Source organism: Amia ocellicauda, chromosome 12 (assembly GCF_036373705.1).
Source record: "Amia ocellicauda isolate fAmiCal2 chromosome 12, fAmiCal2.hap1, whole genome shotgun sequence".
NCBI classification, from domain to species: domain Eukaryota; kingdom Metazoa; phylum Chordata; class Actinopteri; order Amiiformes; family Amiidae; genus Amia; species Amia ocellicauda.
This window is the reverse complement of record NC_089861.1, coordinates 5,258,786-5,275,189: the sequence shown is the minus strand read 5'-3', so window position 1 is coordinate 5,275,189 and position 16,404 is coordinate 5,258,786. Positions and strand designations below refer to the sequence as shown.

At 39.7% G+C, this 16,404-nt stretch overlaps 1 protein-coding gene across 1 annotated transcript in view; it reads left to right on the top strand.

Annotated features, from left to right (window-relative positions):
- The window catches only part of vegfc (vascular endothelial growth factor c), a 56,175-nt gene extending 54,189 nt beyond the window's left edge, over positions 1–1,986 (top strand). Inside the window, exon 7 of the mRNA XM_066718148.1 lies at positions 1,464–1,986. Coding sequence (XP_066574245.1) covers positions 1,464–1,572 — 109 coding nt within the window. The 3' untranslated portion in view covers positions 1,573–1,986. The remainder of the gene's footprint in view (positions 1–1,463) is intronic.
- The last annotated feature ends 14,418 nt before the right edge of the window (positions 1,987–16,404 follow it).

Sequence of the window (16,404 nt, the reverse complement as noted above, 5' to 3'; positions counted from 1 at the left end):
TTTCTTTTTTGTAATTTTTTAACATTTAAGTAGGTTGCTTAATCTTTAAATTTGACAGTCTTGTCTTGAGCAAAGTCTGTTGTGATCCTTTATTTATTTAAATAGCGTCAGGAAATAAAAATGTTCTGCCTCAACAAGCTTTTATTTCCAGAAAGTGAAGCTGGATATTTTACTCAAACAAATCCTATCCTGTATTCTTGCTTGTGGGGTTAAGGCAAGCCGAGTGTGCTTTGATTAAGTGCATGCACCGTTTGACTAATTAAAATTGATGTATTATTTTATACTTACCATCAACTCTCACTCACTGAATATTTTGAGTTCAATGCAAAACTGAACTGTACTGTGGTTTTGGTAAGCATCAAATCAAAGATCTGCTTGTGTAAGCTGAAAAGCTGCCAAACCCCTTTAAGTCAAGACAGTGTTGCACGAAGACAAACAGTAAAAATCAAGACCGGTTTCCTTTTTACACAGGCATTTAATTTCCAAAGTGGTGTCAGTAGGGCTTTACATCTCTTGTACTTTGTTGATGGAAACATTGGAGTTTCTTCGGAATAGATGCCAAACTAGGACAGATCTCACACACTGCTTTCTCTTGCCACTACCTGCAGTAGGTTCAGGAGCCTGTCGGGTGGATAGGAGAGGAATAATTTTTTGGTTTCATTGGCGATCAAGAAACAAAAATGTTAGAAAGAACATACGAAAACATAAGAAATCCTTCAGCCATTACATCCACTTTACTGTCAGTCCACATGCTATTGTATGTAGCTACTTTGTAACAGTTTATAACACACACGAGCTGAACACTTTGTGTAGGCCAGCAAGATTAGACAAAATAATGTACTTTTTATTTCTAGGTTTATGGCCTTAGCAAGCCTACAACCAAAGTCAGGAATCTTTGAGCTCAAATACGTTTTCTCTTTGTATAAAAGATTCAACCAAGTAACCAAAACAGATTTATTGAAAACATTGACCTATTTGTCACTCTTGGTTAATTACGAACCCAGTACTCGAGAGCTTGGTAAAAGAAAGATGTCTCTGGCAAACCAAAGGCTGCCAAGAACTACTAGATTGTCCCTTAGGAAGTATTTTTAGGATTGGCAGGTGGGTCAAAGTTGATGTAATCCAGGCCTTGGAACGTGTATATTTGACAATTGTAAGACCCTGTGAATAAGGGCATCTGCTAAGAATTAAATAATAACTATAACAACAGTATTACCATTATTCTTAAGATTTACAAAGAATGTACCCTTTGAGAAGAAAGACATTGACAAGCACTCTAACTGATCTGTTAAGCAATCCTTCTTCTGGGACTACAGCTTATGGGAAAGTGCATTCAAGAATATATTAGCATATTACCTCATGTAATACCAACGTGGGGAGGTGTGTTAAACAAGCATGCTGAACTGGGAAGTGGCTCAAATTGCTGAATAATAAAGTTATTATTTCGCTCTCTCCTTCCGCAGTTGCTACCGGCCACCATGCGAAGCTCGGAGGAAGTGGTGCGAGACGGGGCTATACTTCAGCGAGGAAGTATGCCGCTGCATCCCAACGTACTGGAGAAGACTGGATTGAACGTGTGTGGAAGACATGGGGGATGTTTGTCAGATAAACTATGACATTCAAAGAGACAAATACTAAAAAGAAATGTGCACTGTTTGGATTCCCACCGAAGGCCACCACAAAGGCCCAAAAGACACAGACACTGCTTCTCGAGAAAGATTGGGAAACAGTTTTTAACATTAAGGTTGACATGAAAGTCATTTGCAGAGCTTACAAAAGACTCCTGGGAAGAGAGACCAATGGCACAAGCTTTTTTTTTTTTTTTCCAGATAATGATTATATAATTTATTGCCACTAAATGTTCTGCAGCATTCTTGTTCATAGTAATTTCAGTCCTTTACAAAAGAAAATACACTGTGATCAATATTTTTGTATCTTGTGAAGTATCTTTAAAATAAAATATAAAACTGTATTACAATGTTGTTACATGACGCGTCAGACCAAGCTGTTCATTGAGTGACTGAAACAGATACCCAGGACTGTCTCCCCTCCGCTTTTTCCTCCAGACCCCGGCAGTGCTGTCCTACCATAGCGAAGCGCTGATGAACCACAAAAGGCACATGTGTTTATGGTTATAGTTGTCCAGCTCTCCTAAGACATCCTGAAGCGATACTGTCTGGAGGCCAGCTCTGTATAAGTGAATCCCTGTCTCCCGCAGAGGACTGTGGTTCAACTATTCACTGTGACCTGTCTGTCACAAGAGTCTTTTACAGAAACAGCTCTGTCTTGCCAAATCGTGAATCCAACCTCACTCAGCAGTCTACCCGTCAGCTCATGAGTTCACCACAGATGACCACTGTAACCAATCAAAACTCAGGATACTAAACAAGAGGCATTAATTGAGCAGGGAATCAGGGAACTCAAATTGTGTCATCTGTGATGAAGCACATTCACTGCATTCAAATCAGTTCAGTTTTAATTTAGTACAACACCCTTCACAACAAATGACTTCACAAACATACGCATATGAATATAAACATTAGTAATAACACTAATGATAGATAAAAATGATAATGCAAAACTTCAAATAATTACATTGATTGTAGGACTATTGATAATGAAAACTAGTAAAAATATATGACCATTTCTGGAGAGTTTTGCCCGGAAAACAACTGGTTATGATTCTTTTTATTTGTCGGGAACACCCCTCCCCCCGTCACATTATATTAAAACCAAGTGAAATATCCCATGAATGTGGGTTTACTGGAAACAGAATATGTAAGGGGTTGCAGAGAAATGCCAGACATCCATGTTTCTAAATGTTGTGCCTGACAGGCTTTACATGCCAAATTGGTTATTTACATTCATGAACAACAACACGAGAGGAAACGCAAACATTTACACATTAGGTATGCATGGAATGGCTCGTTAATACTGAGGAATGGGAAAGTGTATGGCACTGTTAATGACGAATGTCAGGCAAGAGCGTATCTGTCCTGAGGGCAGGAGAACAGACACATGGAAGCATTTATGAAAAAGATTTGCTTATTTAATCTGTTTTGTTCAGTCATTTTGTTTTTAATTTAACTTGGCATAGTTATAAAATGTGATTGTTGGCCATTGTTTCAAGGGTTTTCAGCTTTTCTACTTTTTCACCTCAAAGACTAGACAAGGTATTTTATAACATCATCAACATTCAAGTACAGAGCTATTTTTTATTATTAATATCAATGCATTTCATAAAGTTTTTTACTTGGCCATCCAAGTGTGTGAGTAAAGGGATTTGTAAATGTTTATGTTTTTTGCCTCTACTTGTTTTAGAGGTAGGAACTAGTTTATAAATATGGAAACTGCACATTGTGAAAAAAAAGTTATTTTTAAAATGTCTGTTTGTGGTAAAACAAGCTTGGAGACTGTTTACAGATATATATATTTCTTTCCAGATTACAATGATTGTTTTAGCATTTGTTTTGATACTGGTAGATCCATCAGCAGTCAGTGTTTACAGTGATATCCATAATGAGTGAGCAGTAAGGTCTTCCAGTATCCCACCACAATAGATAGTGGGCAACGCAAAGTTCCCGGGCCCGAAGGGAGACGTCATTTTCTGTTCCTGGGAGTTCCAGGGAGAAATCAAATGAACTACCAACATGGATATTTCAAACACTGCAGTATTATAAGGCATTTTAGAAAACAATCTGCTGTTTTTGTCATATTGTCAAATTGTATGCATTTATGTTATGCTGTAATACATCAGTGGGAAAAGGTAAAGCCCACAGGATGTACACAGTAAAACCCTTTTCACAGAAACTTTAAAGAGGATCACTCATTTACTGTATCAGCTGCCCTGGAAAATGACCATGTCCTGTGACTTTTAACTTTCCCACACTTTCTTCAACTCAGTAATGGTTGATTTATAAAAACACAACTGCCATAAACCAGATCACAGCACTGACCGCGTGTATGCATGATACAGCCAGATATTACAGCTTCTGATATTAATAATAATAATATCCCAGGAAAAGTACATCACAGACAGTGGCGGACTGGCAATCGGGAAGAGCGGGAGAATCCCCGCTGGGCTGGTCTGTTTGGGATTTTGGTGAATGGGATTGGTGAACCGATGTCAGCTTCTGTTGGAATCTATTGTATTGATAGTGGATGGGTGTCATGTCAGTCAAAGATCTTCTGTAGTAAGAAGATACTTCACTCCGCCTCAACTCCCATCCAGGGTAGCCAGACTGGGGGGAAACCAAAGCCAGGGGGGGAATATGGGGCGAAATATTGCATCCAGGGAAACATGTTTTCCTAATTTTAATATCCCCCCCCCGGACCTGACTTTATTTCAAATTTTAGGGGAAAATTTGTGACTGAGAGGATTTTTAGGACCAGTTTGGGGGGAAATGTGGAAGTTAGCACACTCCAATACACTTTCTGTAATGTTTAAACATGTATATGGCATGGGGCTCATTCGATAAAAAATAATGAGCACGTTACAAGTGACGTAACCCCTCTAAATCAGTACAGTGTTAATCATGCAACAACAGGAGACCCAGTCCAGTCGGAGGATCCTGTGGTGTGTGGTTCAAATCCTGTGCAGGGAGCTCCGACCTGCGCCGGCTACATTAACAATATACAACTGTTGCTTTTTTTAATGATACTTCATCAGCGTTCATTATTATTTCGGTATTTTGATTTTGGCATAAATGTGGGCCGGTCGAGACTTGAACTTCCCGGGACAATTTTTGGTCCCAGTGCGCCCCTGAACAGAGACCATGGGTTTCAACGCACACAACTATGTATTGTTTTCCCAATATAGAACTGGATTCCTGTCTTCCTCTTACACTTTACTATATTGCTTCCCCCAACCGCATACTGTGGCTAAAAGTGCAGAGAGTGTAGATCTCATCCAAAACAGTCTCCATTATTAATCAAACTGAAGTCGGAGGTGGCAGTTGTCTCAGTAACGCCAATCGTCTGGGGGAGTACTGCAGGACTAGAGTAATTTACCTCTCGGAGCAAGGAAAGTCTGAAGTGCTTTGCTTGACCCACATGCAGCTGCGTAATTGTACAGCATCCAAAAACAGAGCTGTAACATGTGAAACCTCATGTTAACATGCACACAAGAATACAGAATCTTAAATAGTCTATGGTCAGTGAAAGGTTATTTAAGAAAGTGTCCATAAAAACATCATTTTATTTTTTGGATAGGGATCTTTGCTTGGTGGTTTTAAAACCGGTCATGATTTTTAAATGAGGTTCAAGAGAGCAGTAATAGTGAACTCCAAAAACTGACAGGTTCAGGTTTGTCGGGCATTTTCCTGAAACATATTTCCAAACACACCTCAGGTGTTGGCAATGAACATGCCGTAAAGAGAGCATCTAGCTTGTGAGGAGGTATTTGTGCGCACAGATGAGCTGTTTCGGATGTCGAGTGAGACCACTCGGGGGGGGCGGCACACAGGAACTCACAAAAACTAGGGTTCCACCTGTGTGTAGCGCAAACGGCGTCCGGTTGTCCGACTTCATGAAGTTCTAAGATGTTTAAACAAAGAAGTCCATCCTACCTGGAAGTCTTCCTTCGCTGCTCAGGGGTATAGTAGAAAATGCCGGAGGGAAGCACCAAAATGGAAGGGAAGCACCACCCAGGAGACCTTACGTCACCCCATCACACACCTCCTTTATCTTCTGAAGTAACACACCAGGTGGCCCTTTCCTGTCCCACTTTACCACATGGAGACACAGGCTGGATCATACTGGATGCATTTGCTCCCTACATCTGGAACCTATCATACTACCTATGCCGTTTAATAGGGCTACATCCTGTTACAGTTTGTTTAAAATGGCATTTATCTGTTCCTCTCCCAGGATAAGTACATCATTCCAGCCCTGATTTACAGATTGGCGGTGTCCAGTGGGGGTACGCAGTAATGTTTCATCAAAGCTATAACTTTCAAATGAATGGTTCAAAATAACTACCAAAAACCTGCTTGAATTATTCGAATTTCTGGTATCTTATAAACCTGGTTTCAAAAATAAAACATTTCTCATCTCCCTGCTCAGGGTCTGGCTTCAGTGTGTGCATTTTCTTTCGACCAACCGGAACATAAATGGTCTGTAAATCAGTGTTGTGTCAGCACGCTTGCATGTTTGATTCCCTAAATTGGTTCCCAGATTATATTTTGATGATAAGGATAAAGAAGCGAGATCCAGTTACATTTGAAACCAATACATCGCAGAACCTGTGTGGTCCGGTGAACTGCTAATTATACCGAGATTATGATTGTATTACCTGCACATTCTCCCAATCCACTTCCGTTTGATTAAAACGTTCCAGGTGGGTTGTCTGCAGATCGGCCAAGACCCGGCTGGCTGTCATAAGTGCCTGCGTTATAAATCACTGGGTATAGAACCAGAATGTTTACATGTCATGTTACACAAAGGAGATTTAGTTAATCTTATCAGCATCCATATCCAATATCACCTTTTTTTAATCTAAGCAACACTCAAACTTGTTTTTGTATGTTATTGTGAGTTTTAGGAGTCCAACACTAAGAGTCTAAAACCGTTTGGCTTTAGTAGTTGCTTAAAGACAAGTTTAAAGAAATGGAGGAAATTCTTACAGTGTGTTAGAATGCATTCACAGGCATGTATCAAGATAGAATAATCCAGAAATTAAGTCTAATTTAATTAAACTACAATCAGATAATCATTTTTTCTGGAATTACAGATTTTGTTGTAGAAGTATATAATCATACAATCATACAAAGCCAGTATTTGTTTCCATGAAAATAAATTCATAAAGGTGCTAGCAGAAGTAGCATGTCTATAGAAAAAGAACAACTGTCTTGGGTGGGTCAATATGACAATGTAATACACATAAGCATCAATTTGCATATGTTGCCTTTATATCGGGCCAGTTCGTCATCTTGTGAAAGTTTCCCGATTGACTCCATGACTTTGACTGCCAGTGTTTGTACAATGAGTGAATGTGTGTTCACAACTGGAAATGGACAATCTTTCTGAAAAGAAGAGGGCAAGGGGTGATATCAAATAAAAGAGACAATTTATTAATATGAACATGTATTGAAGTGCTCAGAAATGTCTAAATAATGTGCGGCAGAAGTTTTTCTGGCTGACATCTCATGTCAAACACTTCTCACCAAAAACATAGCCCTTGACAGTTACCAGAGATTAAATAAACCTCTAGGCATTCAGTCACTATAATATCTGTATACTACAATCCATTGTGTCCATTCAGTCAGATTCAGCTCCCTGGGCCTGGGTTTTGCAGTACCTTTCGTCAAGTTTAATTCCTATCATGGCAAAGTTTGGGTCAGGAGACTAGACACACTAACCTTATTGCTCACCCTGTTTACTTTAACCTTGACTTTATAGTAACACTATTACCAGCAATTCCTAAAGTGGCCTAAATATTGGTGTAAAAACTTCATTTTGTGGACAGCGTATTGAACTGGTGCCATTTCCCATCGCTGATAAATATTTTGCCAAGTTTATGTATCAGATTTACTTGTAGTTTCCACAAATGTTTATATTAGCCTAGAAACACAACCTTAAACTACATTGACAAAGCCGCATTAATTAAATTAACGATATTCTCAGACTGCTCTTTGGCTTTATTGCTGCGTGTTTTCCTTGCGCTTCTATGGAAACGCGAAACAAACTATGGGGCCGCACAATAGTTTTAAAAACATATACAGGAAGGGTGTTATGTACTTCAGTGGTTTTATATTTAATGTAGATATAAGAGGCTCAAATAGCTCTAAGAACCTGCAAAGTGGAAGTTTAATCAAAGCCGCAATCAGCCTTCCTTAACATTCCCCTGTTTATGTAAAGCTGTTGACGTTTGAGCAGCAGGATGAAATGCTCTCAGTTTGCTGCGGATTTGCTGGCTTTCAGAGCAGGAATTGTACTCAAGTTACTTCAGTTTAATACCATGTGCACAGCTTTAGCAGATGTGTTCAGACAACAAATGAATGGACAGGAATAAGGCGAAGGATCGTATGAATAAACTTGTCCACCTAGTCACTTTTCCCCTGCTATGGACACTCTAGCTGTTGACCATAATGAACATATCGTTATCATAAGCATCCGACACTATTAATAATCGTTCCATCCAGTTCAGGGTCCCAGTGAGCGTGAGCCTAACCCAGCAGGCACAGGGCACTGGGCAGTACCACAAAACCCAGCTCAGGTGATCTCATATAAGGTGTTACTGGCTCAAGCCCTGGTTTCATGATGTGACACCTCTGAAAAGTGTGGCATAGGAAGGGAGCCAGCAATGAAAATGAATTGATTAGTTGCACATGAGTGGGTTCGTAATCATGAACAAAAACAGTGTGACAAGTACCATTTACCAAGTACTAAAAGAGTTTGTTAATGTTTGCTTAAGAGCACATCTTAATTATAGTTTGTTTCTAATTTGAAATCTGTTTTACTCATGCTACCTCTCTGTGCTCCCTGTCTTTCAAGGCCAGAGTCATGTGTAAATGGTACTCAGCATGTGTTTCGTGTCATCATTCTTCTCTGACGGTTCTGTCTCCCCTCAGGTGGAGTCATATCTGCACATCTGCCCTTCATCAGTTTTCTACTGGTTCTCACTGGTTCTCAGCCATGTTTTTGTACTCACTACAGTACTGTGTGCACATATTTGTGAACATCTACTGGTGGAATTGTTGTCCACTTGAAAACAAGGTTGGGATGTGATTCAGTTTCCCAGTGTGAAGGAAATGATTGAGAAGACATGTAGGGCATTTATATTTCAGTCACAAAAGGATGCTTGCTGGTAACAAGATTAGGAGCTGTGAAATCTCTTGAGTTGTAATGCTGTATAAAATACACATGTGCTGTCAAAATGGAAATCATGTTTTGATAAATACTGTAGACAGTTATGGACAAACCTAATACATTAAGATGCCACTTACTTAAGTGTTTCAATCAAAGGTTTTTAAAATGGGAAAATAATTGTTAAACAGCACACAGCTAACCTTTCCCAGTTGTCTTCAATTGTGTTCACTTCTTATTTGTCCATTTGTATTTGTTCACTTCCCTCTGTGCCAAGATGGGTGCTTTATCTGCAAGTTTGAAACGTGTGTCTTCTTCTATAAACATCTATAAAGGGATGCTTATATTTAAACTCATTGCTGTTTCTGGTTCCTCTCACATTCACTCAATTACTCAGTCCTGATAATCCACTCATGATAAGTTTCACCATATACTCCTTCAATCATGCTCCCGTAAATGTCCTGTTTTTTACTAGGCTATTAGGTTTTTTACATTTACTATTTTCCCCCCGTACTTTCAAGACAATATAACCCCTTTACCTAACAAAATATCACTAATTTTGAATAGCAGAAAGCAGAAAATCGACCTTAAGTTACCGACCTTGTAAATTCTGCATATTGGCATACAATCAATCATGCTTGCAATATTATTAAATATACACACTGCTTTTCTTTCCTTGCTTTCTTATTATGATGGTATAAAGCAAGCCATAAGAGTAGCCATTTTAGGTCCTGCTGACTTAGGCCATGCCAAACCTTGGACCAGAATTCGATAAAGGCCTACACAAATAATGCATATCATGTATATGAAAACTTATATTCGACAGAGACACCACCCTCCGCATCATTACTAACCCATTTGGCAACATCATCATTGTTGAAGTCAAGCTAGAAGACCCTTGCAGATGCATCGAGATGTTTTAGTAGTTTCAAAGATCCCCAGCTGTGAGGACTCAGTGGTGCCGATGGTCCAGCCTCACTACAAGGCTCCACAGCCCTGCTTTGACCTGGCCAGCGCACTCACAACACATGGGCGCTGATGCCGACATACATAAGATGAGAGGTGGCTACACGGATACATTCCAGCGCAGTGTACAGTTGTAAAACCAACAGTGTGTCTGTCTGTGTCAGGTTTCAGTTTACTGGGGCAAAACCTCGCTACATAAACACAAATATAACATTTATTATGCATGTTCAATGACTCAATTAACACCTCCCGGAACCAATATATTACTCTGCCAGTGATGATAAATAAAACCAAATTTATGATCAGAGAATATATAAATGCAGGTAACAAAAATGTCCAGTATAATTACACTATGGGAGGAATAGAATTAGATGAAGTAACGCATGAGAAAGACCTAGGAGTCTATGTGGACTCCTCACTTTCTCCATCCAAACAATGTGGGGAAGCAATAACAGATTGTTAGGGTATATTGTCAAAAGTGTAGAATTGAGAACAAGGGCAGTGATGTTCAGACTGTACAATGCACTAGTTAGAGCTCATCTGGATACTGTGTAGTTCTGGGCTCCACATTTCAAGAAAGATATCGCTGCTCTAGAGGCAGTTCAGAGGAGAGCAACCAGACTTATTCCAGGTCTGAAGGGAATGTCCTACTGAGAGACTGAGGAACTGAACCTTTTCACCCTGGAACAGAGGAGACTACGTGGGGACTTGATCCAAGTCTTCAAAATCATGAAAGACATCGACCACATCAAATCAGAGGAGCTTTTCCAGATCAGCAGGGACACACGCACCCGGGGACACAAATGGAAATTGGGCTTCAAGGCATTCAAGACAGAAAACAGGAGACACTTCTTCACACAGAGAGGCGTCACAATCTGAACAAACTCCCCAGCGATGTGGCTGAAGAGACAATTTGGGAACATTCAAAAAGACTGGATAGGATTCTTGGATCACTTAGTTATTAATGGACACCAAACGAGCATGATGGGGCGAATGGCCTCCTCTCGACTGGACACTTTCTTATGTTCTTATGTTCTTATATCTGTGTGTGTGATTGTGTGTGTGTATAGATAGATAGATAGAGAGAGAGAGAGAGAGAGAGAGAGAGAGAGAGAGAGAGAGAGAGAGACCATTTCCATGTAGTTTATAGTAGGTATGACATCTGTATGCAATGTGAAGTTAATTAATTAATTAATGCATTACTGGGGAAATTCAAGTGTATTTTTGGAGTACACCAGTAGTAACCGCAGCATTTGGCAGTACCTGTGATAGCAGAGCTCTCCACACCTACAGGAAGACCAGGCGCTGCCCTCTGCTCCCCTCTTTGTCGTTCCACTTGAGTCTCAACCTTGCCCTCTTCCTCCCGGCCTCTCCTAGTAAGCGCTCCGCCCAGACGCCTTTCCTTAAGAATGATACTAGGGTAAACAAAGAGATGGAAAACCATCATCTCACCTCGGGACGTGTGTATCCAAGAAAAAGAAGACGATTAAAAAAGTGTATATGAAGTGCTTAAGACAGAGGGCAGGGATTCTTCATAATAGTGTACATTAACTTTAAGATATGTATTTTACATACTAAGTAGTAGTAAGGGTGTTGTATTTCATCACATCATTTCTGTAATTGTTGAAATGAATGAACCTCTAAAGTGTTTTGATTTGGAGTGACAAGCCTGGGACAAGGAACGCTCTCTTCCACTATCAGACAACTATATATAGACAACTTCACTGGAAATGCTACAATAATACCTAGCAATGTGTTTCATATTAATTAAAAGAAACTGAATCCTACTTGAATTAATATTTGAGATCAATATAGGCAAAATGTAATGTATTTTTAAAGGCAAAACATGTCTAGCGCGGTGTAGATAGGTTTAACTGTCAGCCAGAATAAGCAAATTTTTTTTTTTACCCTTGGTATTTGTGTAGGCTGTGGGAAAGGAAACCATTAAGTGGTAATGAAAAATTAATCTAATAGCAAGAAAAGGAGGATGTAGACTTTGGCATGTGGAAAACTGTTTTTCTTTCTATATCTGAGATGTTTTAGACATCCACCTGCGGGAAAAAAAAAGAAAATTAAATTGGGAGCCGTACATTCAGAATTCAAGTTGGAGCCTCTTAATTGTGAGTAGCGTACGGAAAAAAATATACATTTACAAGTATATTTGGTTTGGTAATTGTAAAGAAAATAAGCTGCGGAATGAAATACAAAAAAGCTCTCCGTTGTCTACAGATATCCGAAGTTTGTAATAGTGGGAGGGGCCAGTTTGTTCCGTGTGCAGGTCACACCATGTTATAACTGCATTGACTTGCTTGGCCTTTAAGGATAGTAATAAGAGAACCACAGCCAGAGAGAAACTCCACTGTGCTGTTGAGCATAACAAGAAACACCAACATTTTAGTCCTGGAAACAAACTGCTCAAAGAACATGACAATAAACTGCTGGGGATGTAGTCACAACAGAATAAACAAACAAACTAACAAACAAATACAAGAAAAAAAAAGGTCCCTGACATATCCCTAGTCAATGTTAGTACACGTCCGCTTTTGTTACCACCTTGAAGAAGTAGAAGCAACAGCAGCAGCCAAAGAAAGTGTTGTTTTTGTTTAAGCAGGAGACAATGTCAAGGAAGACGAATATGTGATCATACCATGTTACATACAGTGAGGGAAAAAAGTATTTGATCCCCTGCTGATTTTGTACGTTTGCCCACTGACAAAGAAATGATTAGTCTATAATTTTAATGGTAGGTGTATTTTAACAGTGAGAGACAGAATAACAACAAAAAAATCCAGAAAAACGCATTTCAAAAAAGTGATAAATTGATTTGCATGTTAATGAGGGAAATAAGTATTTGATCCCCTATCAATCAGCAAGATTTCTGGATCCCAGGTGCCTTTTATACAGGTAACGGGCTGAGATTAGGAGCACTCTCTTAAAGGGAGTGCTCCTAATCTCAGCTCGTTACCTGTATAAAAGACACCTGTCCACAGAAGCAATCAATCAATCAGATTCCAAACTCTCCACCATGGCCAAGACCAAAGAGCTGTCCAAGGATGTCAGGGACAAGATTGTAGACCTACACAAGGCTGGAATGGGCTACAAGACCATCGCCAAGCAGCTTGGTGAGAAGGTGACAACAGTCGGTGCGATTATTCGCAAATGGAAGAAACACAAAATAACTGTCAGTCTCCCTCGGTCTGGGGCTCCATGCAAGATCTCACCTCGTGGAGTTTCAATGATCATGAGAACGGTGAGGAATCAGCCCAGAACTACACGGGAGGATCTTGTTAATGATCTCAAGGCAGCTGGGACCATAGTCACCAAGAAAACAATTGGTAACACACTACGCCGTGAAGGACTGAAATCCTGCAGCGCCTGCAAGGTCCCCCTGCTCAAGAAAGCACATGTACAGGCCCGTCTGAAGTTTGCCAATGAACATCTGAATGATTCAGAGGAGAACTGGGTGAAAGTGTTGTGGTCAGATGAGACCAAAATCGAGCTCTTTGGCATCAACTCAACTCGCCGTGTTTGGAGGAGGAGGAATGACCCCAAGAACACCATCCCCACCATCAAACATGGAGGTGGAAACATTATGCTTTGGGGGTGTTTTTTTGCTAAGGGGACAGGACAACTGCACCGCATCAAAGGGACGATGGACGGGGCCATGTACCGTCAAATCTTGGGTGAGAACCTCCTTCCCTCAGCCAGGGCATTGAAAATGGGTCGTGGATGGGTATTCCAGCATGACAATGACCCAAAACACACAGCCAAGGCAACAAAGGAGTGGCTCAAGAAGAAGCACATTAAGGTCCTGGAGTGGCCTAGCCAGCCTCCAGACCTTAATCCCATAGAAAATCTGTGGAGGGAGCTGAAGGTTCGAGTTGCCAAACGTCAGCCTCCAAACCTTAATGACTTGGAGAGGATCTGCAAAGAGGAGTGGGACAAAATCCCTCCTGAGATGTGTGCAAACCTGGTGGCCAACTACAGGAAACGTCTGACCTCTGTGATTGCCAACAAGGGTTTTGCCACCAAGTACTAAATCGAAGGGGTCAAATACTTATTTCCCTCATTAACATGCAAATCAATTTATAACTTTTTTTAAATGCGTTTTTCTGGATTTTTTTGTTGTTATTCTGTCTCTCACTGTTAAAATACACCTACCATTAAAATTATAGACTGATCATTTCTTTGTCAGTGGGCAAACATACAAAATCAACAGGGGATCAAATACTTTTTTCCCTCACTGTATGTGGAGGATTTGCAGGTGTCGGGGGATAACTGTCTTCCCATGAAGGCGAAATCTTTGAATGCTTCGGAGGTCACCCAAATCTGTTGCACGGATTGTGCAAGAGTAAGCAATATTCACAGATTGTGTCAATACCTCCCAAGTTGTGTGCTCATAATGGCATGCAAAGTTATGTAACACATACGCTGCAATAATCAGTAACAATTAGAGCAAGAGATGTCAACATAAACACGCAACTGATTAATGAAATTCCTAATAAAACGCTCAAGCCAAATTCCTCCCAAACAATCAACTATATACAGAATAACTGTAACAGACACTTCATCAGTTTTATAGCCACAGTATCTCGTTTGACAAATTAATAAACAGCCTTTTGTCTTCAAACAAAAAACAGATGTACGTCACCCAAAATAATACTTGGTAAACACACAAATTCAGCTCATCTAAGTAGTAATTTTCTAAACAAAAGCTTTTAATTTTAATACCCCCAGCACTAACCCCCATGAGAATTGAACATACTGAACTAGACTAGACAGCGGGCTCTTTCAACATACAGGAAATATCCTCAGATTAGATCCGTATCGAAAGAAGAGTCACACTGGGCTGAGTTCAACCTAAAGTGTTGTTGTAAGAATTGCTGGAGTGTCTCATGAAAATCCGTATTTGTCTAAACTCAAGGCAGCATTTGACCCTTTCCATCAGAAAAAAATAATAAAGACAACAAAAATAAAAACGGATACATTAAAATAATACGCCGTCCAGTCAAATTTAATCGATACGGGCAAGCCCTGGATAGATGTGTGTTTTTCCTTCTTCTTCTTGCTAATACCCCTTCGGTAAAACAGAACAAATCTACTCTGGATGCAGCCCAACACATCCACTTTATTTGACTTTCTCTTGGTTTACGGTTTCAAGTAACATCTTCTTGTGGCATCAGTATAACTTCAGACTGATGGCTTCACATAGCAGGAATGCAGTGGGAATGTGGGTGGTCTAAAGACATGGATGTATTGATAGGTTATCGCTTTGGGGTTTGCGTTGCTCATCGGATAACAGAGGCAGCCACACGATTGGGTTGTTCTCGTTTTAGGGCTCCAAGGCTTCAGGTACAATGCTCTGTTGACTATCAAGAGTATTTAATTACCTCAAAATAAATGCAAGTCTAATATCAATCACAGGAGCCCAGATTCCAGTTGATTCCCATACCTCTGTGTCCTTCAGCACTTTCACAGCAGTACAGCGTTTGCTTATTTGAGTTTTTCTCACTGTTTACTTTGAAAACTTTTATAGTCCTGGAGTTTTTCATACATTATTTCTCAAACATGTTTTATGGAAACCCCTTTTTCTTCCCAGCATCATTATCATTGTTGTTATTATTATTTCTGACAGTGGAACTGGCTGTAGCCTTGCCTGTAGTGTGACTGGAACACATTTAACAATAATTATTATTATTATTATTATTATTATTTTTTTTTTATGACAGCAATCTGCCAATACATAATTCTTGGCTCCTGAAGTTATTTAGGAGATTGTCTATCATTCTGCTGCCCAGCATCTTCTCAGAACACATAATAGATTGTAATCAATTTCACACATTGTATTCGGGAAATACAGTAACATAAACATGTATGATAGATGGTTGCCCTTTAGTAACATTTAACATTCTTCTTACTAAAGTAAGGGAGTTGTATTGACCTTTTTTATGTCTCTGAAGATTAACATTGTAATACCACAAATGTGGAGGAGAAGGATGATATTAAATATTTAGATTAATGCAAGAGCAAGAAAATGCAAGCAATGACTTACTCCCAAAATGTCTGAGAAAGAGTCTCTTGACATTTTTTTTAAATGCCTTTAATTCCATCCCCAGCTTTTTATGCTCTTCATAATAGTCCTTTAAAGATTTCTGTTGCATGAGTTGCGTGTTCTCAAACCATGATCTTAAATTCTGGAGTCACACGTATGAATACAGGCATGTGTCGAGTTTATTCTGCATATGGAATGAGAAACAGAGTGTTCCAATTCCTCCAGAAAGGCAGTTTTTGAAACGTACAGGCGAGTGCCAAGACATTAATGATTTTCAAGCCATCACTCTCCCAGACACAGTTGAGTTCTGTTTCTCATTTTGAGCACACGACATGTCCTCCAGTCACAGCTCCAAACATATGTTTTGGATGGCCAGCCAAGATCTAATAAGAGCAGGTAGGATTATTCTGGTAAAGATAGCTGATTACTTTATCAAGATATCTGAACAACTGCCTTATAAAGAGCTGCATCGCTGAACAGAGAGTAATCTTATATCTGCCTTTTCAATTCACATGCCCTCTGTGTTTGTTTTTGTTATTTTGCAATTGGCTGTGAATATTCTGTCAAACGTTCTTGGATTT